Source organism: Salarias fasciatus, chromosome 5 (genome assembly GCF_902148845.1).
Source record: "Salarias fasciatus chromosome 5, fSalaFa1.1, whole genome shotgun sequence".
NCBI lineage: Eukaryota > Metazoa > Chordata > Actinopteri > Blenniiformes > Blenniidae > Salarias > Salarias fasciatus.
The window spans coordinates 35,341,929-35,364,725 of NC_043749.1; the positions used below are offsets into that span (position 1 = coordinate 35,341,929).

The 22,797-nt window shown below is 52.1% G+C and overlaps 1 protein-coding gene across 11 annotated transcripts in view; it reads left to right on the forward strand.

Moving 5' to 3' along the window:
* Positions 1–20,858, forward strand: part of plekha6 (pleckstrin homology domain containing, family A member 6) — a 36,834-nt gene extending 15,976 nt beyond the window's left edge. For 4 of the 11 annotated variants that reach the window (XM_030092140.1, XM_030092142.1, XM_030092136.1 and 1 more), the window contains 20 exons: positions 2,483–2,583; positions 8,489–8,682; positions 8,985–9,503; positions 9,685–10,168; positions 10,264–10,350; positions 11,499–11,570; positions 11,773–11,853; positions 12,123–12,272; positions 12,540–12,635; positions 13,334–13,445; positions 13,539–13,678; positions 15,105–15,269; positions 16,492–16,567; positions 16,741–16,835; positions 18,954–19,112; positions 19,264–19,410; positions 19,537–19,670; positions 19,762–19,910; positions 20,182–20,295; positions 20,557–20,858. In XM_030092140.1, coding sequence (XP_029948000.1) covers positions 2,483–2,583; positions 8,489–8,682; positions 8,985–9,503; positions 9,685–10,168; positions 10,264–10,350; positions 11,499–11,570; positions 11,773–11,853; positions 12,123–12,272; positions 12,540–12,635; positions 13,334–13,445; positions 13,539–13,678; positions 15,105–15,269; positions 16,492–16,567; positions 16,741–16,835; positions 18,954–19,112; positions 19,264–19,410; positions 19,537–19,670; positions 19,762–19,910; positions 20,182–20,285 — 3,065 coding nt within the window. In that variant the 3' untranslated portion in view covers positions 20,286–20,295; positions 20,557–20,858. Of the gene's footprint in view, positions 1–1,932; positions 2,153–2,482; positions 2,584–8,488; positions 8,683–8,984; positions 9,504–9,684; positions 10,169–10,263; positions 10,351–11,498; positions 11,571–11,772; positions 11,854–12,122; positions 12,273–12,539; positions 12,636–13,333; positions 13,446–13,538; positions 13,679–15,104; positions 15,270–16,491; positions 16,568–16,740; positions 16,836–18,953; positions 19,113–19,263; positions 19,411–19,536; positions 19,671–19,761; positions 19,911–20,181; positions 20,296–20,556 lie in introns of those variants that run through there. The other 7 variants (XM_030092145.1, XM_030092146.1, XM_030092137.1 and 4 more) reach the window with 7 other exon arrangements.
* The last annotated feature ends 1,939 nt before the right edge of the window (positions 20,859–22,797 follow it).

Below are 22,797 nucleotides of genomic sequence, written 5' to 3' on the forward strand. Positions count from 1 at the left end.
GTTAATGTTCAGAGAGATGCTGGAGCTGAGCATGCTGGGTAAATAAGACAGGTTTATGAACATGTATCACTGTTTGACTGGCTTCATGACTGCCTGCTCAACTGAACTGTGTTATTTGGATCTAAATGTAAAGTGAGATTAACCAGCTGGGCCACTTCAGGTGTTTTTACAGTCAGTGGAGAAAAGCTGCTGAACAGCCATGTGTTCAGACCCAAAGATGAATCATCTTTATTTTAAATACGCCTCAAGTAGCAAAGAGGCTGGAAGGTCGTGATCGGCTCATTCAGTGACAGAAAACACCAACAAGTAAAGGTCACCTTCACCACAGGATCTGTGTGTCACGTCTTCAACTGATCCTTCAGTGAGTTTAACATCACCTCTCAGCTCTATTCTGCCATGAACTGTGCTGGTTTCCTGTCTGGCTGGTGTTTCCAGGTTTCAGACCGGATCAGGAGTTTTTCCTGGTGTTTCCAGGTTTCAGACCGGATCAGCGGTTTTATCTTGCTGGCTGTTGTTTCCAGGGCTCGGTGATCTGTGGCTGCTCTGTTTTCTTCACAGTCAGTGGAAACCTGGAAAACACATTTCTTCAGGATTAAGTGCAGCACTTTGTCTTGCCTTTGTGTGTGATTTCACACATCTCTGCACCTGTTGTGTTGCTGTCTGGTGAAGCCAGACTCCTGAGCCTGGCTCAGGTGGAGGGCTTCTGGACGCCACATCAGGAGCGTGTGAGCGCTCCACCTTGGCTCGTCTGTCCTGACTCTCTGACATGGTGTTTTCATTCTGGACACGTCTGTTTTGTTCCTCCCGTTCTGACTGGCCCAGCTGCGCTCGGGGAGAAAAGCCTGAGAAAGGGAGCTGAGGAAGGAGGAGGCATGCGGGGCGGTGAAATTTACCACCGCCACTGCAGAGCCAGAACGGATCAGGGCCCGAACATTGGCCCCTCTGTTATCTGCCCTGCGCCTCCAAACAGCAGCAGGACGTACAGTTACCAGTCAACAGCAGACAGGAACGAAACCAAAGGTCAGCGCAGCGTCTGCCCTGCATGGCAAACACACCGGTACATCACGGCCCTGGGCGGACAGGCTCTTCTGCTGGACACGCACGCACACACACACACACACACACACACACACACACACACACACACACACACACACACACACACACACACACACACGTACAAAAAAAAATATTTAAATGTTCATGTCCATTAGAGTGTTGGGAAAACATCAGAGAGTCACTTCAGAACAGCTGCAGGTCACAGACCAGGTTTAGTCCAGTTACAGACCAGGTTTAGTCCAGTTACAGACCAGGTTTAGTCCAGTTACAGACCAGGTTTAGTCCAGTTACAGACCAGGTTTAGTCCAGTTACAGACCAGGTTTAGTCCAGTTACAGACCAGGTTTAGTCGGGTCACAGACCAGGTTTAGTCCAGTTACAGACCAGGTTTAGTCCAGTTACAGACCTGATTTAGTCAGGTTATAGACCAGGCTTAGTGATGTTACCGACCTGGTTTAGTGAGGCTACAGACCAGGTTTAGTCCTGGATAATCCATCCTCTTGTTCCAGCCTATAAATACAGCACCTCAATAAATAATTCACAAGTGTAGTAGATTGGAGTGGGGGAGAGCCTGAAGTCCCTCTCTCTCTCTCTCTCTCGCCTTCTGTGTGTGTGTGTGTGTGTGTGTGTGTGTGTGTGTGTAGATGTTTGTCTGTGCGGTGCAGCAGGTACAGTTGGCCGGGCGCCAAGATTCCTGCTACACTGAGTCACATGGGCTGATTATTACCTTTTGTACACCGTGCACACACACACACACACACACACACACACACACACACACGCACGCACGCACACACGCACACACGCGCGCGCACACACACACACACGCACGCACGCACGCACACACGCGCACACACACACACACACAGACCCACAGATCCACAGATCTGTTTATTGTATGATTGGACAAGCCCTTCCCCCACCCTCAGAGACTCCCTCCCTCTCTCTCTCTCTCTCTCTCTCTCTCTCTCTCTCTCCCTCCCTCCCTCTCTCCCTCGTCCCTCCCTCCCTCTATCTTGAACACACACCCCATCAGAAGCAGTCAGTGTCAGGCAGCAGCTCAGAGTCGGTGCACAGATACTCTCGGCTCTGAGGTAAGAGGAGCACATCTTTTCCTGGGTTCCTCCATTATTTAGCCTGCTCAGCACAGAAGGCTGATGGACCTGTGTGTGTGTGTGTGTGTGTGTGTGTGTGTGTGTGTGTGTGTGTGTCAGGGAGCCATTCTTCCTCCCCTGTCAGGATGTATGGGGCAGTCATGAGGACGTCAGGGTGCTCCCTGGTCCTGGCGCTGCTTGTGATTTGTGGTGCTGACTCATTAGCAGGGGATGAATGGATGAATGGACTCCGGCTGGAACTGGAACAGAAACTGGAGCAAAGCTTCGCACCGTTCCGCCTCTGACTCCTGTCGGATGTTTTCCTTGCAGATGAGAAGGAGGACACTGTGTTAGGGAGCTTGCCCCTGCTCAGCTTCCGGATCGGAGGAGTCCAGGCTGCAGATAACATAACTCGCAAGTTTGCCTTTAAGGTCAGTAACATCCCGGCCACACACACACACACACACACACACACACACACACACACACGCACACACTGGGTGTGCAGTTCTTTCCTCAGCCGGGAGGATGCTGGCTGCTGCTGTGTTTTGTTATGTAACTGGGAGTCTTCTGGGGTGGGTGTGACTGCTAATTGGAATACTTGACTGATGTTTGGACATGTCTCGTGGCGGCTCTTCCAGGGTGCAGCTCTGCGTCCTCAGGGACAGTCAGAGACTTTCAGCTCACGGTGTTGGTTCCATGATGTCTTTCACCTGTGCCTGATCATGCAGGTTCTTCATGTTGACGTTGTGCAGACTGTGGAGTTCAGTCACATCGTGGACTTTAACTTCCAGTTTGTTGTCAGTTGGACTTCAGCTGTGAGACTGAATAAACAGGACCGAACATGCAAACAGAGCAGCTGACTAGAACTGGACAGAACTGAGCTGCGTCAGTGACTGACTGTGATGAGGAGGTGATGGTGCCGAGCCTGCCAGTGCTGGGCCTGACGGTGCCGGGCCTGCCGGTGCTGGGCCTGATGGTACTGAGCCTGCCGGTACCGAGCCTGCCGGTGCTGGGCCTGACGGTGCCGGGCCTGATGGTACTGAGCCTGCCGGTACCGAGCCTGCCGGTGCTGGGCCTGACGGTGCCGGGCCTGATGGTACTGAGCCTGCCGGTACCGAGCCTGCCGGTGCCGGGCCTGACGGTGCTGGGCCTGCCGGTGCTGAGCCTGATGGTGCCAGGCCTGACGGTGCTGAGCCTGCCGGTGCCGGGCCTGCCGGTACCGAGCCTGCCGGTGCTGGGCCTGCCGGTGCCGGGCCTGCCGGTACCGAGCCTGCCGGTGCTGGGCCTGCCGGTACCGAGCCTGCCGGTACCGAGCCTGCCGGTACCGAGCCTGCCGGTACCGAGCCTGCCGGTACCGAGCCTGCCGGTGCAGAGTGAAGCTTTATGTAAGAGGTAAAGTCCGCTCGGCGGCGGTGCCGCCGCTGCACCCACAGTTTGTCTTGATTTCTTCACTCGACAGGACGTCCAGTTCTCTGCTGTTGGTTTGCTTCTCTTGTCAAGATACACCGGTACAAAGTCCAGTTCACCGTCCACACACACACACACACACCTGCAGTGCTGACACACTGAACAAACACACCCAGCCTGTGTGTGTGTAATCGGTCATTGATATCACTGAGCCGAGGTAAAATGCTCTGAAGGTGCGTCAAATTTCAGAAGTCTTCATTCTTCACCTAAAGCAATCCGTCAGTTACTTGGAGGATTGCTTGTAGAAGAAATACACTGCATCCAGGCATCAGGTCACACCACTGTGTGAAAACAGATTCAAAACAAACAGCAGCCCAAGAGTCTGGCTTCAAATGAGTTTAGAGGTGGTTAGAAAACACTGATCTCCAGTACTGTGATAAATGATCTCTGGTGAAAGTTACTGGAGTTATTCTCTCATCAGTGTGTTCCCATATGAACTGATGGAGTCTTCTTTCCATCAGCAGAACGGCTTCGTCTCCTTCGCTGACGGCCTGCAGAGTCCCTGTTAGTCTGTTCTGAACCAAGCAGTCGGTTCTGATGCCTCTATTGAGATCAGCTCCTCTGTCTTCACACACATAAGGGGCTGAATACACAGCTGCGTCACACACACTCGGTGACTGACCAGGCCTGGGGTCACCAGTGTGTCCGCCAGTCAGAATCCAGAGTCAGGCTCTCCTCGGCCAGATGCAACACACTGCTGTAATCTGAGCTCCTCAAGACTCTGAAAACACACAAGTTCCTCATCAGCTGTTGTCCGCAGTCTCGCTGTGGTTATCTCAGGGTAGTAACGTTAAAGCTGTATCACAAATACACTCATGGCAGTCAGTAACAACACTGACCTTTAAAGAATGAAGACATTTGATCATTATGATGATTAAATAAAGATTAATGTTAAAGTGGATGTTTCACCGCTGATGCTTGTGAATGAAGCTCTGAGCGGAGAATGAGTCAGAGTGATGAATGAATGATGTCTGAGGAGCAGGCTGCTCTCATTTCCTTTCATTTCTCCAATCAAACGAATCGATCCGCAGCGTCACTCTCTGAACACGTTCACGCACAAACTGGAGGTAGAACAGTGAAGCTATAAATAGAACACATGAAGAGACACAGCGAGCCACTTCATCTCGTGCTGTGAGAGGTTCTAAAAGCAGCTGTGACGGATGTTTGAAATGTTCCGAGGTTCTCCTCTGGAGCTGCTGGGAGATCTGGAGAACCACGAGCTCTGCAGGGAACCCAGCTGCAGCTGCTCTGTTCGCTGAGAGCTCCGAGTGTCGGCTCATTGCTTCTGTCCGTGGTTCTGCCTGGTTCTGTGGGCTCTGCTGGATTCTGTGGGTTCTGCAGGTTCTGCCTCGTTCTGTGGGCTCTGCTGGATTCTGTGGGTTCTGCAGGTTCTGCCTGGTTCTGCAGGTTCTCCTGTTTTCTGTGGGTTCTGCTGGGTTCTGCAGGTTCTGCAGGTTCTGTGGGTCCTGCTGGATTCTGTGGGTCCTGCTGGGTTCTGCAGGTTCTGTGGGTTCTGCTGGATTCTCTGGGTCCTGCTGGATTCTGCTGGATTCTGCAGGTTCTGTGGGTCCTGCTGGGTTCTGCAGGTTCTGTGGGTTCTCCTGTTTTCTGTGGGTCCTGCTGGATTCTGCTGGATTCTGCAGGTTCTGTGGGTTCTGCTGGTTCATGTGGAGAGAGGCAGTCCTGTGATAACGGAGGCTCCTCACTGCTCTTCCTCTTCTCTTCATCCTCCTGGTCACACATCACCACTGGAACAAGGAGTGTCTTCTGAATGGAGAAGAAGAAGTTTGAGGGACGAGTCCAGAGACAGGTCAAGACGTAGGACACGTCCACAAACACAAAAAGAGCCACGGAGGGACAGTAGAGAGAGAACAGGAGGCACAGAGACCACCTGCCTCCAACACATGAGGGGGCCGAGGGGGGACGTGGAGGACAGGAGACAGATGAGCCACATCAGCCAGAGACAGGGACGGGGGACAGACAGGTGAGGAGGGACGAGTTAAACAGGAAATGACCAACAGAGGAAAATCCTTTTTCAATATTCACCCATCCTACATGTAGAATGTAATGACACACACACACACACACACACACACACACGCAGACGGTGGAGTGTGAGGCCTGCTGGAACCTGTCGGACCTGCTCAGGTGTGGCCGTGGCCTCAGGAGCTGTGAGTCTCTTCCTCTGAACTGCAGCAGAAGCAGACATGTCTGCTCTCGCTCTCTGGCCAGCTCTGACGCTCCTCGCAATTCTTTGGTCTTTCCTCGTCACACAGGAAGCATCTTCAGATGTAAACAAACCAACTGATCTGCTCGAACCTGTTTCTTCTGCTCACGTCACGGATTCTGTTTTATCTTGAGTTCAACAGGAAGGTGTGTTTATACTTGCTTATGTATTCACTGCAGGAACACTATTAAACCCTCCAGATGCTCCAGATGAGCTGAGTGTCTTCACACACAGGAGATGGCTTCTGGTGGATTTGCTGTTTTTGATCATCTTCCAGAGGGGGCCAGACCTGAGCTTTGCACCCCCCCCCCCCCCCCCCCCCCCCCCCCACACACACACACACACACACACACACACACACACACACACACACACACACACACACACACACACACACACGTTTTATATCGTGATCTTCGTTAGTAGAAAGTCAGAGACACCCAGACCTGCCAGCATCAGCCGGACCTTGTGGACTTTCAGCTGCAGATGTCTGGCTCATCTGGAGAGAGGCGCCCCATTGGCCCGTTGGGTCGTCTTCCTCTGCAGCTTGGTGTGGGGTGTTGGGTGAAGCTGTCCGCCTGTCTCGTCCTGCTAGTGGAAGGTTTGAGCAGAGGTTCATTCTGAGCTGAAGCGAACAGCTGGAGCTCCGTGGTGCTGAGAGCCGGCCGGCCCGACTCCATCCCCCTCACACTGCAAACCTCCACACACAGCTCAGCGTGTGGAGGTAATGCAGAGAGGGAGGAATAGTCAGTTTGATCAGTTTTTGCAAAAAGTCACAAATCGTGAGCCCAGATTATATCTAGCTGCTATTTATAACTCTGACGTCTGATGCAAAAATGCTATTTTTAGTGATGGGCCTTGTGTGTGTGTGTGTGTGTGTGTGTGTGTGTGTGTGTGTGTGTGTGTGTGTGTGTGTGTGCGTGCGTGCGTGCGTGCGTGCGTGCGTGCGTGCGTGCGTGCGTGCGTGTGTGTGTGTGTTCTCGTATTTCTATCCTTGTTGGGGCCAAATGTCCCCACAAGGATAGCAAAACGTGGAACGACGTGCCTTGTGGGACCTTTTTCCGGTCCTAAGTAGGAGAAACAGTGTTTTCTTGACCATGTTGTTGTTACTGAAAAAAGTAAAAGTGCAAAAACATTTCTTTAGGGTTAGGCTGTGTTGTGGTGTGGGTTAGGGTTAGGGGCTAGACATGAATGGGAGTCAATGGAAGGTCCCCACAAGGATAGAAATACGAGACTGTGTGTGTGTGTGTGTGTGTGTGTGTGTGTGTGTGTGTGTGTGTGTGTGTGTGTGTGTGTGTGTGTGTGTGTGCGTGCGCGCGTTGCCCTGTGATGGGCTGCTCGCTGGTCCTGGTGGCCCTGGAGCCTGGGTTCCCGTCCCGGCCCGCTCACCACGGCGTGGTTCTCTTCCAGCCTGCCGCCGCCACTCGGCCCAAGAAGCACTTTACTACCTGATGGCGTGAACAAAGGAAGGACAATGAAGGAGGGAGGCGCCACACACACACTTCCCTCTGTTGCTAGGTTACTGCTGCTCCTTGCCGTACAGTCGTGGCAGCCAATCAGAGGCCTGTGTTGCTGCTGGAGGCGGAGCCTCACAGGGCTCCACCGTGGAAGGAAATACTCCTGTTTTTCAGTGACATCATTTCCTGGGTATCATATTACGACGCTCTCCCTCGAGCCCTCCCTCACACACACACACACACACACACACACACACACACACACACACACACACACACACACACAGACAGGTCAAGGTTGAATGAAGAACTAGTGTGTTTTCACCTCACACACAGACAAGAAACAGTCTTTTACTGGAAAATCAAATCAAAATGTTACAAATCTGGAGTCAGCTGAATGTGTGTGTGTTTCATGTGAGAACAAAGTGCTGCAGTGTGTAACCTCGGCCCCTCTGCCTGTGGCTCCCTCTTGTGGTGAACTTCTGAAATTGCTGAGGTTTCTTCATGTATTGGAAAGAAAGTGTACTGATGCCCATGGAGCATTCCTTCTGTGCCCAACATTTTCATAGCTAAACTGGTACACATGCTGGGAGAAAGGTGTGTGTGTGTGTGTGTGTGTGTGTGTGTGTGTGTGTGTGTGTGTGTGTGTGTGTGTGTGTGTGTGTGGTCCATGATGGTGTTGAAGTTGTAGTGTCAGAAGAGACAGCCTCAGAGTGACCCTGTGTGACTGTCTCTCTGTCTGTCTGCCCCCCCCCCCCACCCCCCCCCCCCCTCTGAGGTCCACTGACCCCGGCCTCCTGCTGTGGATCCACTGCAGTAGGTACTGCTGATGATTGCTTTGGTGCTTGTTCTTGGCCCTCGTGCTGCACGCTGTCTGCTGCATGCTGTGGAGCCACGTCCACTGTCAGCCTCATAACTCTGAGCTGCATGCTTGTTGTTTAAGGTGTACTGTCCCAATGTAGTCATGTGTTTATGATCACCTGCTGATACCTGCTGCAGATGTTGAAGACTAGCTTTGTTTTTCTCCAACATCCATCACATGGATGTGAGCTCCAGCATGTGTGGAGCGTTTCTCATGTCTCATATGTTAGCTTCACTGATCACGGACACGAGGACTCTTCTGTCTGCTGGACCTCTCCAGAGCGGCGTGCTCACGATGTCTCTGTGTCGTCTCTCCTGCAGGCGTGGCTGGAGGAAGAGGAGGAGGAGGAGGAGGACGACGAGGACCTGAAGGCTCCGGTTGTGTTTTGCATGCAGGCGGAGCACGCCGGGACCAGGACCTACTACTTCAGCGCAGACAGCCATGAGGAGCAGGGGGAGTGGATCCGAGCCATGAACGGCGCTGCAGAGGTCCACGGTGACCGGCTCATACAGAGGTGCACACCACACACACACACACACACACACACACACACACACACACACACACACACACACACACACACACACACACACACACACCAGCACTGTCCCCAGTCTGCTTCATCTCCCGCCATAACCAGACTGAGCACAGCTGCAGGAGCCTTGCTGCCATCTAGTGGAACCAAAGGTGTACTGGAGTCAGTCTCACAGTGTGTCAACAGAGACACACCCCCCCCCCCCCCCCCATCATCAAGACCACTCACTAATGAGAACCTGTCTTCAGTCTCAGACTCTGTCTGTCCCTCCGTCTCCACAGAAATAACCAAGACCATCTCAACCCCGCCATGGTGACCAAGGAGCCGGACCCGCCGACGCACCAGTCCGTGTCCACCCAGAGCGAGAGCGACGGCGTGCCGCCCCCCCATCCCGACACCCGCAGCCTGGGAACGCCGCCAGCCTCCAGCCCCTGCTCCGACCCGCCGGGGACGCAGAGCGACGGACGGCGGGGACGCCAGCCCAAAGCGGCCGAGGTGCAGGACGAAGGGGGGCGGCCCGGACCCGACACCCACCAGCACCCCAACGGCTGGAGCGGCTACGACCCCCCCGACAGCAACGGCAAGGCGCCGCCGCCCCGGGGTCACGGCCACCATCCCTCCGCCGACAAACAGTCTCAGACCCACGACGGCAAGGACCCCCAGGAGCACGTGGTGCTGAGGCGGGGCTTCGTGCCGAGGACCGCCCCGGAGCGGGTGGCTCAGAGGAAGAGCTCCATGGCTCAGCTGCAGCAGTGGGTCAACCAGCGGCGGGGCGTCAACTTCCAGGACGACCTGAGCAGGTGCGGCAGAGGGCGCGACCTTTCACCCCGATGAGGGGCTCAGTGTTTCACTTTCAGGGCCAAGTGTTCGAAACACTGTGTATCAGTCCGCTCTGCCTGACCCGTCTGAGCAGACCAGACCCGGCAGGTCTCAGGTCTGTTTGTTCACCCTGCTGAGCTGCTCTCTGCTCTGTCTCCGCAGCCCGACTCACTACTTCCCCGTGAACAGGATGCTGTCCTCGGACTACTACTCCTACGCCGGCGGCTCCCAGTACCTGGACGAGTACCCGCTGTACCCCGTGGGGGTCCGGCCGGACAGCATCTGCTCCGTGTCGGCGGTGGGGGGGTACGACCGCCACTGGACGGTCAAGGAGAAGCGGCGCTCGCTGCGAGACGGGGGCCACCTGTACGGACCCCCCACGCCCCGGGACTCGTGGGGGCCGCAGTATTACGGCGGGATGGAGACGTCCATGAGGCGCCTGTCCATCCAGCCCCGCTCCAGGTCCGTCCCGCGGTCCCCCTCATCTTCGTCGGGGGGGCATTACTCCCCGGTGCCGCCTAACTTCGCCTCGCCGGCCCGATCGACGTCGACCCGCTTCGACCGGTTTCCAGGCAGGATGAGGGACGACCTGATCTACGCGGACCCGTCCGTTTACAGCCTGAGGAGGTCCCTGAGCTCCCCCAAGGTGTGTGTGTGTGTGTGTGTGTGTGTGTGTGTGTGTTCTACTTGCTCCGCTCTGCTCCTGACTTCTCTCCTGATGAACTATCCTTTTCCCTTCAGTATGATTTTCCTGGTGATAGGAGGTCCTTAAACCAGGGACTGTTCCAGCACAGCTACCCTGTTTCCCCCTCTATCCACAGTAAAATGGTACGTGCTCCAGCCGCTGTCACTCCGTGAAACTTTCCTGTTTTTCCTTTCCTCCGTTTACTGCGCTGCTGTTTCAAGCGGGGATGTCTGACTCTCTTTGTGGAAATCCTACGAGCTTCGACTGACTCGTTACTGGAAGTCCTACCCCCTACCAGCTTCTAAAGAGCTGGAGACACAGAGATGGACCGTTGACAGAACTGTCTTGCAGCTTTTTATTCATGGCCTCCACTGATCTGATGTGGAGAACAAGTTAAGTTATTTTTCAGGCAGGAAAAATGATTTGCAATCAAGATAATGAGTGAATGAGGAGACTGAAAAGGACATCAAGGTGACGATGTGGCAGGTTTCAGTTCACAACTCGCAGGGAAGGAGAGAGAGAGAGAGAGAGAGAGAGAGAGAGAGAGAGAGAGGGCAGCACTGACATCTAACAGGACCACAACAGAACAGAGACCAGTCCTTTGTTTGAGGCTATGAGAAGCTCATTAGTAACTTTGACTAGAGCTGTCTCCGGTCTACGATGAGCTCTGGAACCTGGTCTCTGGTCCATGATGAGCTCTAGAACCTGGTCTCTGGTCCATGATGAGCTCTAGAACCTGGTCTCTGGTCTACGATGAGCTCTGGAACCTGGTCTCTGGTCCATGATGAGCTCTAGAACCTGGTCTCTGGTCCATGATGAGCTCTAGAACCTGGTCTCTGGTCTACGATGAGCTCTGGAACCTGGTCTCTGGTCTACGATGAGCTCTGGAACCTGGTCTCTGGTCCATGATGAGCTCTAGAACCTGGTCTCTGGTCTACGATGAGCTCTGGAACCTGGTCTCTGGCCTACGATGAGCTCTAGAACCTGGTCTCTGGTCTACGATGAGCTCTGGAACCTGGTCTCTGGTCTACGATGAGCTCTGGAACCTGGTCTCTGGTCCATGATGAGCTCTAGAACCTGGTCTCCAGTCTACGATGAGCTCTAGAACCTGGTCTCTGGTCTACGATGAGCTCTAGAACCTGGTCTCTAGTCTACGATGAGCTCTGGAACCTGGTCTCTGGTCCATGATGAACACACACACTTCATTTATTTTTTTTTTTTGTGCCAAACTGATGCTTTGTCTGGATTGCTGATTGGTTCGTCTCCTGTTTTCTCTCCTGTTTTTCCACAGGTGCCTCCGTTCCATGATGTCTACAGTAGAGAACTACACCCAACTCTGAAACTCAACGAGATTGAAACCAGCGTAAGACTTTCTTGTCACTGATTATTTAATCATTACACCATTCTTCCTGCGGTCTCGATGCCATGGCCAGATGCTTCGGTCCTCTTGTGGATTCTGTTCTGCACTGTAACCGAAGACATACACGGTCCAGCTGTTTGTGGTGGTTTGATTTGTCTTTTCTGTTGATAAAAGACACGTTCTCATGTTTTCCTGTGTGATGCAGAAACTGTTGGGCCGGCTCTGTGAGCAGAACCGGATCCTGAGAGACCACGAGACTGTCGTACACAGGCTGAGAATGGATAAGGTACCAGCGTTGTTTTTCAGCCTGATGTGTCCTGCTAATGGAAAACTAGGACTGCGACTTTGAAAATCAGTCCTGCACAAAGAGCAAAACCTCTGTGATGGAAAAAGAATCATGACGCATGTTTAAACTCTGTGCAGCATCATCATGTTCGGTTATGTTTTTTCAGCTCATGCTGCTAACGTCATCACACACTGAACTTCTTCACCTGAAAAACACTTTGAGATCCAGCATGAACTGAAATGATCCTGAAAGCACTTGATTGTTCTCAGGACAGCCTGGAGGAGGCGCTAGTGGCCACTCACCAGGAGATGGAGTTCTACCAAAACCAGCCTTTAATCCTTGAAAAGCTGCAGCTGAAGAAGGAAGCCCACCAGAACCAGCTCATCAACATCAGAGGGGAGCTCTCCCAGGCCTCCAGCGTGAGTCCACCCCTCACTTCCTGTCTGTGACATGAGAGGTCTGCTGGTTACAGTCCCACTGCTAGCTGCTAGCAGCGCCATGGTCCTGGAGCACGACCTCCGACCTCTCCGAGCATGCACAGTTAAGGTTAACAGACAGTGACAACATCACACTAAATCCATCACCCACGGCGTCTCCAGCAGCTCCTTACAGATCGTCAGCAGCCCCTGAAGTTTGAACTTTTGAGACATTAACTGAGCAGTTTTATTGTTTTGAACCCATTCCAGGCTTTAACCACCACTCGTATGGAGTTCGAAGCTTTAGAGGACGAAGCAAACGCCATCCATGGAGATCTGTGGGAGCAGCTTAACGCAGGTGGACAGGTAGAGTTCACACTGCCGTCACCTCACTTCCTGCCCTGCATTTCTGGTTATTAATGCAATGATCCTCTGAACCTGAAGGTCACCTGAGAACTTTTCCCTGGTTTCATAGAAGGCTTTCAAAAATTGGAAAATGGTTCACTTGAAGTCTTCTGCATGACAGAAACTATTCAATTCAAGTTAATTCTATTTCATTTACTTCTTACAATGCAGTCATCTTGAGGCACATTTACGCTAAAAAAGAGGAGACTTTCTGTAGAACCAGACTCAGAGGAGACTTTCTGCCGTTCTGGTCAAGGTTAGTGGATCAACTAACCATTAACTTAAAATGAGAGATTTGAATTGTGAGGACAATGAAAACAGCTTTCTTCTCCTGAAGCTAAATCCTTTTGCACATCCTAAAAATGCTGCATCAATCTCCGAGATGATGTCAATCTTTTCTTCAAGCACCTCAACACTTCAACAGAAAAGAGTAAAGCAGTATATAACTGAGATTCTTTCAGGACGTTTGAAGTGTAAAGACGTTTTTGTTTTTTCACAGTTAAAAATTTAAACTTCAGTGTTTTGTTGTGATGGGTTGGACAATTCTACCTTTTTTTCAGAATAAGGGTTTCAAAGGATGCCTGACACACTTTGTATGAGCCATTTTTAGACATTAGTTCAGATGTCATTCTGTTTTAATTTGTCGTGTCCTTTTTTAGAATGAACTTGTTCGTCGACACATTCAAAAAGAGTTTTGGAGGGTCCAGGATGTGTTAGAGGGACTGCACAAGAACAACTCTTCCAGAGGCACGGACACTGCCAAGCACAGAGGTGACGCCCTACACAGCGACCAGCGCCACATCCCTGTCTGCCTGCCGTGTTTCTGGCTCGTTGCTGACTCCACTCCTGTCTTTCTCTGAACAGTGACCAGCGGTGCTTCAGGCTCCTTTAGCACTAATAGTTCAGCCAGTCCCCTGAGCTCTGTAAGCCTAACCAGTCCACTCAGTCCCTATTCCTCAATGCTGGGCTGCCAGGCCTCCCCCACCAAACAGTTTGGACCGGAGGTAAGCACCGGACTCTCCCAGTCGGGGGCTATCCCCAGTCCAAATGCTGGCTCTGAGTTTAGTCCCAGTCCTGAAGTGTGTAGGAGAGTGTTCTCTAAACCTCGTCCCATGTCGTGCCTCCTGCCTGCTGCCAGCGCTGACCCTAAGCCTAGGTGTAGACCCAGAAGTTACAGAGAACCTGAACCCGTCAACTATCTAGAACACACACACCATTATGGCTTTAAGCCACAGGAACACACACACTCTCAGCCCGCAGACAGCTTTCAGAACGTTCGGGAGTCCTTGAAGAGACTGAACACTGTGGTAGAGGAAACAGACCAGAACTTGACCTGTACAATTAGATCCAGTTCCAGCCGACCGATGAGCCCACATGAAGCAGAACAGGGCGAGAAGATCAGCTTCCTTCAGGCATGCCAGAGCTCCAGGTACAATCATGTGAAACCAGCCTTAGTCCAGACCCGCTGCGACATCCAGCACACCCGCTGGTTATCTGAAGACCAAAGCAGCACCGACGTTCGAGTGGGCCTTCGGAAAGACGTGTACCCAGACCCTCACCTGTCCAGCAGCCTCAGAGATCAGTCCACCAGCAGACGACTGTCGCTGCCCGAATCCAGGCTCCTCCAGTTCCAGGACTCTTACTGGACCGACGGCTTGTCGTTACACTACAGCCCAGATCTTTTCATACGCTCTCTTTCTAGTTTCCGAAGTCTCAGTCCAGACAGTCAGTGGTATCATCAGCTCAGCTCTCAGACCGGGACAGAAACCAGGCCTCTTACTCACCCTGACAACCAAGCAGAACTGGACCCTGAGGTGGTATCCAGGACCCAGCCTGGTTCGCAGAGTACCCGTTCAGGGAAAGTCTTCATGCAGACCCACCTTTAGAGAGAACAGTCCTCATCACAACAGTCTCCACCACTATCAATACAGGAACCATGTTTAGTTTTTAGAGGTTTTGACACTTCCTGCACCTTTTTGGATCTCTTACAGAAACACATTTTTAACATTTCTTCTTTCAATGATATTCAAATACCTCCGTAATCTGTAAATATGTTTTTCTTTGACTGCTTCACATGGACCCAATGAAAGTGAAACAATGTGCATGTTTTATTTCATGTCTCTGGACTCACTGACCTGAATCAGTTCAAAGCCCAACTCCATGAGGCACAGTGATCAGTTCTGCTTTATAATGGGATCACAGTCAGACATTATTTAAAAGTATGAGCTGACAGAAGCAACCAGGCTAAATCATTTCATAACTCCATGGCGTTTCATGCCTAACTCTTCAAAAACACCACCATCCAGAGTCCTGAGTCCCTTCTACTCTGCACTTGGCTTATTGTCGCTCCTCCTGATGTGCAGCCTTCTCTTTTACTCCTCTCCTTTCTCTGCTTCTTCCATACTCCTTCCTCTCCTCACAATGATCTAGGAAAGTGTCCCTCCCAGACCTCCACTCCCAAAGTCGTATTACCCTCTGGAGCCTTCCTCCACCTTTCCTCCCTCCATCCCTCCTCTGCCTTTTGACAGCACCGCTTGGCTCTGCAGCTTGGGCATTGATGGTTACCTTGATGGTGAAGATTCTCACATCAGAAAGGTATTTTAGCTGTTTTTGCTCTTTTCACTTCCCCTTTCCTGACTGCCAATCATAACCATCTTCACATGCTCATGACAACATTCTTCCACCTCACTTCTCCATTTCCGTTTTCATTCCTCTGCTTCCTATTTGTTCCATCACTCCACCCGTATGGATTTGGTATGAGACTAAGCTCACAAGCTTTTGTCTTGCCGTTAAGGACCAGGCTGCACAGGGTCATTAAAAGCTGAATTTAAATGTCCTGAACAAAGGCCCCTTACCTGGAAAATGTTTTGACCGTATTCTGGAACAAAGCAGTGAATAAGGTAGACATGAGATCCTGCTGAGAGTGAAAGAGGAGAGGAGGGCAGCGGTGCTTCAGCAGCAGCATTGAGTCTGGTTCTCCTGTTGTGGAGAGCTTAGCTGCAAGCTAGCTGGACAGCTGCTTCTGCTGGTGGAGGCTTTTCCAGGGAACCAGGATTCTCTTACTCTCCACACAGAGCAGTCGTCCTGGAGTTCAGGACTGATGTTTCACTGAAGCACCAGGCTACAGGTACAGTTTTATCCCTAATGGCAGCCGAGGGTTTTTATTCAGCTTTCCTGAATGAAAGTGACAGGGTGAACGAGCCAGTCCGATGCATACCTGAGGTCCCGACACACCTGCAGCTGAAACGTCTGAAACTCTCTCCTTCTCTTTGTTCCAAATGCTTGTCACTGACATGGTGCACAGCTGAAACAAGTGAAGCATTCACCCATATTTACTGGGAGGTTTTTATGAGAAGAGGTTTGTGCTGCTGTGGAAATAATAACTCTAAATGCTGAATGAAGGAGTAGCAGACCTTGGTCTTTCTTACAGTCACCAGGATGTGGCTCCAATTTCATGTTAGCTGCTTCCTGCTAGCTGCTTCCTGCTAGCTGCTTCCTGTTAGCTGCTTCCTGCTAGCTGCTTCCTTTTAGCTGCTTCCTGTTAGCTGCTTTCCATTAGCTGCTCCTTGTTAGTTGCTTTCTGTTAGCTTCTTCTCATTAGCTGCGTCCTTATTAGCTGCATCCTGCTAGCAGTTTCAAGTTGGCTGCTCACTGCTCGTAGTTTCCTGTTGGCTGGTATCAAGCTGAAGAGTCACTTTGAGGGTGAGACACACCTGACCTCACCTGGTCGAGCTCTGCACACAACGCTGGTCTGAAGGTGTTAGCGAGTCGGCGCTGCAGTGTTCGTTTCATGACAGATAGTGTGTCTGCGTTGCAGCCTGCATTTGGAGAGCTGAGCGCTACTGGTGACGTGCAGGATCAAGTCCACGACAGACTGTCCAGCACCAACAAAGGTACCAGCTAACCTGCCCTGTGATAACTCAACCAGTTAGCCTCCTCATGACTTTTCTAAATGACAGACTGAGGTGTAAAATGCAAGATACATTTCAGTCATTTTGAAAAGGTTTCCTTCGAGACCCCATACTTACTTGTGTTGTTCCTCTTTTTGTCCCTTCTGCCTTGCCAGTCGGCATTGTTCCCCCGAGAACAAAGTCGCCCACCGATGAATTACACAGGAGCTCTGCTGGACACAGCAGCAGATTACCCAATGGAGGTGGAAGGGTACGTCACTCCGACACAGCTGAGTCTCACCCAAGGCACTGCCTGAGTCTTCACTGTGTACCATGAACACACACTCACTCACACACACATGGCTGATGCGCGATTTCATCTTCTTCACAGTCTCCTGGTTGAAGGCAGTTCAGTAATCTGACTCTTCTAACCTCTGCAGCCACATGAGGCTCCATCAAGCTTTCACTCAGTTCTACGAAAATAAACTTGATCATCTGACTTTTGATTCCTCACATAGCAAACACTCTTTCAAGTATCTTAAGTTATGAGTCTTTAGTTAGAAAGTTAAATAGTTTGTGAACTAAACTCAGCAACAACTGCATGCTGCTTTTAACAGCAGCCGGTAAAGAAAACCTGAAATCAATATTCCCCGATGAAGGAAAGAAAACTTGATGGTTAGACTGATGTCCAGTTTAATTTGAGGGAAAGTTTAAAGATGTACTGTGTTGTTAGGTAGTTATGTGAATGTGTCTTGGACGGAATTGATTGATTTATGATAGCGGCATGATATCCTGCAATAACCACATCCGACAATATGAGGACTAGAAAAGCCAGGAGCTCCAGTATGATCCAGTAGAATCCAGTCCATCATGGCCTGAACCTGTCCCCACTCAGCTGGTCAAAGCCTGCCGCCCGTCTCTCCTCCTTCACTGCCCTCCGTTCATTCAGCTGAAGTCCTTTAAATCCATCTCTTCCTCCATCACCAGGTGTGCCCCAGGGCTCTGTGCTGGGGCCCCTCCTCTTCACTCATCCTCCACTCCCTCACTGATTGCACTGCTGAGACAAAAACCTGATTCAACTGAAGTTCTCCTCTTTGACACGTCCCAGCAGGTGTTCTGTCGACACTGACCAGTCCTCCGTCCTCCACAGAACTCTTTCAGCCTCACATCAGTAAAATCAGCCCAGACCCCAGGAAGAATAGCTCCTGAGATTTCAGCGGCTAATGGGGATCTTAAAAACCAAACTAAACCAAACTAAACTAAACTAAACTAAACCCATTCTGCCTGCTTCCATCGATGAAGCATCCATCGTCTCCACCCTCCCTCACCCCTCTTTCCTTCACCTTCCTCCCCCACAGCCTCATCACTTCCTGTCTGGATGACTGTAACGCAGTCCTCCTCAGCCTCCCTCACAGATCCCTCCACACACCCCATGGTCCACAATTCAGCAGCTGGTCACCCAGACCTCCACCCAGACCTCCTCCACCCAGACCTCCACCCAGACCTCCTCCACCCAGACCTCCTCCACCCACCACATCGCTGCCGTCCTCCAACAGCTCCACCGGCTCCTGGTTCAGTTCTGCATTCAACTCAGACTCTCCCAGTTAATACTGAGGGTCCATGACAACCTCCCCCTCCATGGTACCACTCCATCCCGTTCCCTCCGGTCCTCCTTCCCCTCCACCCGTCTGTCCACCGTGAGGATCTGCTCCCTGTCTCTGGAAGTCTTTACCACCCAAACCCAGAGACATCCATTCATTCAAAACGCATCTGATCAAACTGCTTAAAACTGTTTTACCGTCTCTCACGTAGTTTTGACTGTTTTTAATGTGCACTGAGTATTTCTGAAAATATTCTTCTAGCATCCTTCAGCACAGAGACAGGCACCTTGAAATTATATGTATTACTATTCTTAAAAAAACCAAACAAAGAAAACGCACAGACTGAAGAACAGCAGTCAGCTGGAAGCCCGGCGGTGTTCCTCTGAAGAGGCCAGCGCTGCTGCAGGAGCCTGAACGATAAGCCCTCCTCCTTACAGATGCTGTTCCTTCAGCTGGACGGAGACGAGTGTCCAGTTTAGATTTTCTGAGCAGTTTACTGTGAGTTCCAGTTCATGTCACAACAGCTGACATGCAGTCACGTTCATGTGAGACCTGAAACTCTTTTGGAAGGTCTTCACCCTCTGCAGAGGTTAAAAGCACAAAAAACAGTAGAGAACCTCCAATCAGGGACACCTGTCCTCAACTATCCGTGTCCCTGTCCCCAGCGGTTCCTGTCCTCACAGTGATGGATCTGGGGACAGAATGGCTGGAGGACATCCAGGATGGTGACCCAGAGCAGAGGAACCGGTCTGAGCGCTGAACTGAAGGCTCATCTCCTCGTGTTCCAGGAACGTCCAAAGAGCGCCGTGTTTCCAGCAGAGGTCAAGTCAAAGATGAGCATCGAAGAGCAGAACGAGCGAATCCGTCGCCATCAGAGCAGCTCCATGAGGGACAAGAGGAGGAGCCTCAACCTGTCCAGTGGTCAGTCTCCAGCCAACTACAGAGTGGTAAGACCAAGACGTCGCCTTCCGGGTGTGACAGCAGGATTTCCCAGCGAAATGACAGACTCCAGGCACTGGACATCAGGAAAACACTTCTCTCTCTCTCTCTCTCTCTCTCTCTCTGTGTGTGTGTGTGTGTGTGTGTGTGTGTGGACAGGTCCGGAGGCGGCTCACAGCTCATGAGATTGACATTAAAGACCTGGAGGTCGCTGTTCGAGGCCAAGGACACGAGTCTCCAGGAGAAGAGATCGCTCGCCTGCGGCGGCTGCACGTCGAGCCCGAAGCCAGCGACATGAAGGCGGAGGTGAGGCTTCAGGGCACGGCGGCAGAGAGGAGGCAGACATGCTTTCACTGTTCAGTGTGATTCAGGAGAACAGCTCATAAAGCTGTTCCTTCTGCTGCTCTGATGAGTTCAATGTGTTTGCGGCAGCTGGCGGATCATGAGGGGTTTGTGATCCCCGAGCGGTACCTGGACGTGGAGGACGATGCTCCCATGAGCCCCGAGGAGCAGAAGGAGAAGCAGAAGAAACTGGAGCGCATCAAAACTCTCATCGCCAAATCAAAGTACGGCTTTCGCTCCCTCTGACTGACCAATGAGAAACCACCGTGAGTGTTTCTGTAACCCCCCCCCCTCGTGTTCCTGCTGTGTGAGCAGCTTGCAGAACATGGTTCCCCTCCTGGACGGCCCGGCGGACGGGGCGGCGCCGCCCAGCTCCCAGCAGCAGCTGCAGGAGCAGGAGAAGCGGATCGAGATCTCCTGCGCTCTGGCGGCCGAGGCGTCCCGCCGCAGCCGCCTGCTCTCCGGTGAGGACCTCCCTGTCCCGGACCTGAGGAGTCCGGCGGGTCAGAACCTCATCAGGGTGACGTCTGAGTCAGGCTGATTGGTCTGGGTGAGGCGAGGCGTCAGCATGAGGGTAGACCGACTGCAGCCTCCGCTGAGGCATGATGGGAGATGGTGGGAGAGCTCCTGTGTTCCAGGCTGGGAGTTGGGTGTGTCGTGATGATTTCAGGCTTTACTCCTCACCTGCTGACCTCCCCCTCCTTCTCCCTTTCACTGCACCCGACCACCGCCCAGCCCAGTGCACCTCCAGCCCCACCACCCCCCCGTCCACCCTGGGTCCTCCCCCCTCCTCCGCTGACTTCCCCTCCTCCGCCGCCGCTCACACCATGAAGGTGTGACGTTCACAAGGTGAGTTTCTGGTGTGTCAAACATGTGGCCCGAGGGCTGAAACCCGACACCGGGTCCAGGTTGATTCAGGACTTTAGAAAGTCCTAGAATGATGGATATTGATCAGACGCCGAGATGTGCTGTCTCTGTTGGTTCAGCCGTGAAAGCAGCTTCAGGAAGAGCATGAGACGAGGTCAGAGGTCAGAGGTCAGAGGAGTCCATGCTGTAGGGTTGTCTCAGGACAGGAGCCCAGCTGCTGACGCTCGTTCTCGGCTCTTCCAGTTCAAGCCCTGGCTGCCGTGAAGTTCGAAGGAGCGTCTTTCTGAGGATCGGCTGGAGACGGACGGCTTTGTGCTCCCAGCAGCGGGACCGACGCTCCAGACGGTCTGAGGGACCAGAGGACCTGCAGAAACCCCGACGCCGCTTTAATCCATCCGCTCACTCTGGGTGCCGGGCTGGTCTAGCAGGTCCAGCAGGTCCAGCAGGTCCAGCCGGTCCAGCAGGTCCAGCAGGTCCAGCAGGTCCAGCCGGTCCAGCAGGTCCAGCAGGTCCAGCAGGTCCAGCAGGTCCAGCAGGTCCAGCCGGTCCAGCCGGTCCAGCAGGTCCAGCCGGTCCAGCAGGTCCAGCAGGTCCAGCCGGTCCAGCAGGTCCAGCAGGTCCAGCCGGTCCAGCTGGTCCAGCCGGTCCAGCCGGTCCAGCCGGTCCAGCCGGTCCAGCCGGTCCAGCAGGTCCAGCCGGTCCAGCAGGTCCAGCCGGTCCAGCCGGTCCAGCCGGTCCAGCCGGTCCAGCAGGTCCAGCAGGTCCAGCAGGTCCAGCCGGTCCTGACTCCTCTACAGGAGCCTCCTATTGATCCTCTCAGCACTGCAGACACTGACCGGCTCGCCCAAGACACTGGAACAAACACTCGGTACTGGAAGATAGAAATGGTGATCTGAGCTAAAAGAAATCAGAATCAGCCCCACATCCAGCTGATCTCAGGACCTGAAAGTCAACAGAGACCCACGGCCACAGGGAGGAGCACAGGGACTGAGAGGAGGCCCTGGTGGGACCTCAGGTCAGTCCTCACTCTGGGTGCATGCGTCTGATTTTCAGTTCTTTTAGAAGATCAACTGTGAGAGCGCCAAGAGGTGGAACCGCCCGTGACTGGTGAGACCCGCTGAGGCCTGGAGGGGGTCGGGGGGGTCGGGGGGGTCGGGGCCTCCTCACTCACTGTGACTGGGGTCAGCAGTAGAATCCCTGAGCGGGTTTTGCTTCAGCATCTTCCAGGTTGTGTAAATCTGTGGACCTGGTCAGAATCAGAGCGTCTGGCTGAAGGTGATCCAGGATGTGAGCTGATCTGCAAGTTAACATCCTATTGTAGAGAATACCTCAGTCATTTCTCACACACACACACACACACACACACACACACACACACACACACACACACACACACACACACACACACACACACACACGGTGTGATGATAAGCTTACAGATGATACAGCACCTGTTACTCTCCACATGTTCCCGTCAGGACTGGAGTCTGGAGGACCTGGACTCTCAGGCCTGGACAGTTGGAGGTGTGGTGAATGTGGGGCTGCACTCTTCTCCTCATGACAGAATGTCCATTCCTCCATAGTTTCAGACTGATCCAATGTTTACCTGTGCGGATGTGTTTAACACTTGCCTTTTATTGTACATACTGCTGAAACGCGACTGACCACTGTACAACATGTGCTACGAGGATTTCACCGTCTGTTTTTAATTTCCACAGCTGATCATGAAATTGACCCTTGTGAAAGTTTTAGAAAACCAACTAGAAACATGTTTTGCAGGTCAGGTGAAAACAGCTGTTTTGTCTGTTGGAGACATTCCAGTGGAAATAGAGGCGGTTACAGTAATCTGAAGCTTTTTACAGTTAGCAGAGTTTCACACTTGTGCCAAACCTTCAGTCACTTACTGCGTCTCCCGACCACACACACACACACACACACACACACACACACACACACACACACACACACACACACACACACACACACACACAAGCAGTCTTCCAAATTCCACGCTTCTCCAGACTTTCATCAACTCTCTCTTCACTGGATAAAAGTAATCAGTTATCTGGAAACTCACCTGAACCTCAGCCATTAATTACCTGTGTAGCTTCAACATTACCTCAGCCTCCACTTAGTCCCGTGTGTGTGTGTGTGTGTGTGTGTGTGTGTGTGTGTGTGTGTGTGTGTGTGTACATGCCTCCACTTTGTTCAGTGTAGTTTACGTCCATACAGAATAAGAGCTTTGCATACAGATTGAAATCTCACACATAAATAAAACGAGAGTTTCAGAGAATAATTCTTTTTTTTAAAGAAAGGAAATTATTTGGACAGAGGTTGTAATTAGTTTTCTAGACGTATGGATATGACAGATTCCAATTTCTACCCTGTAACACAGCATTTTTGCATTTTTCACGAACAAGACGCTGTTTTGTTGTATTGCTCTGGAGGGTTGTTTGAAGGATCAGAATATTCTATTTTTTTAAT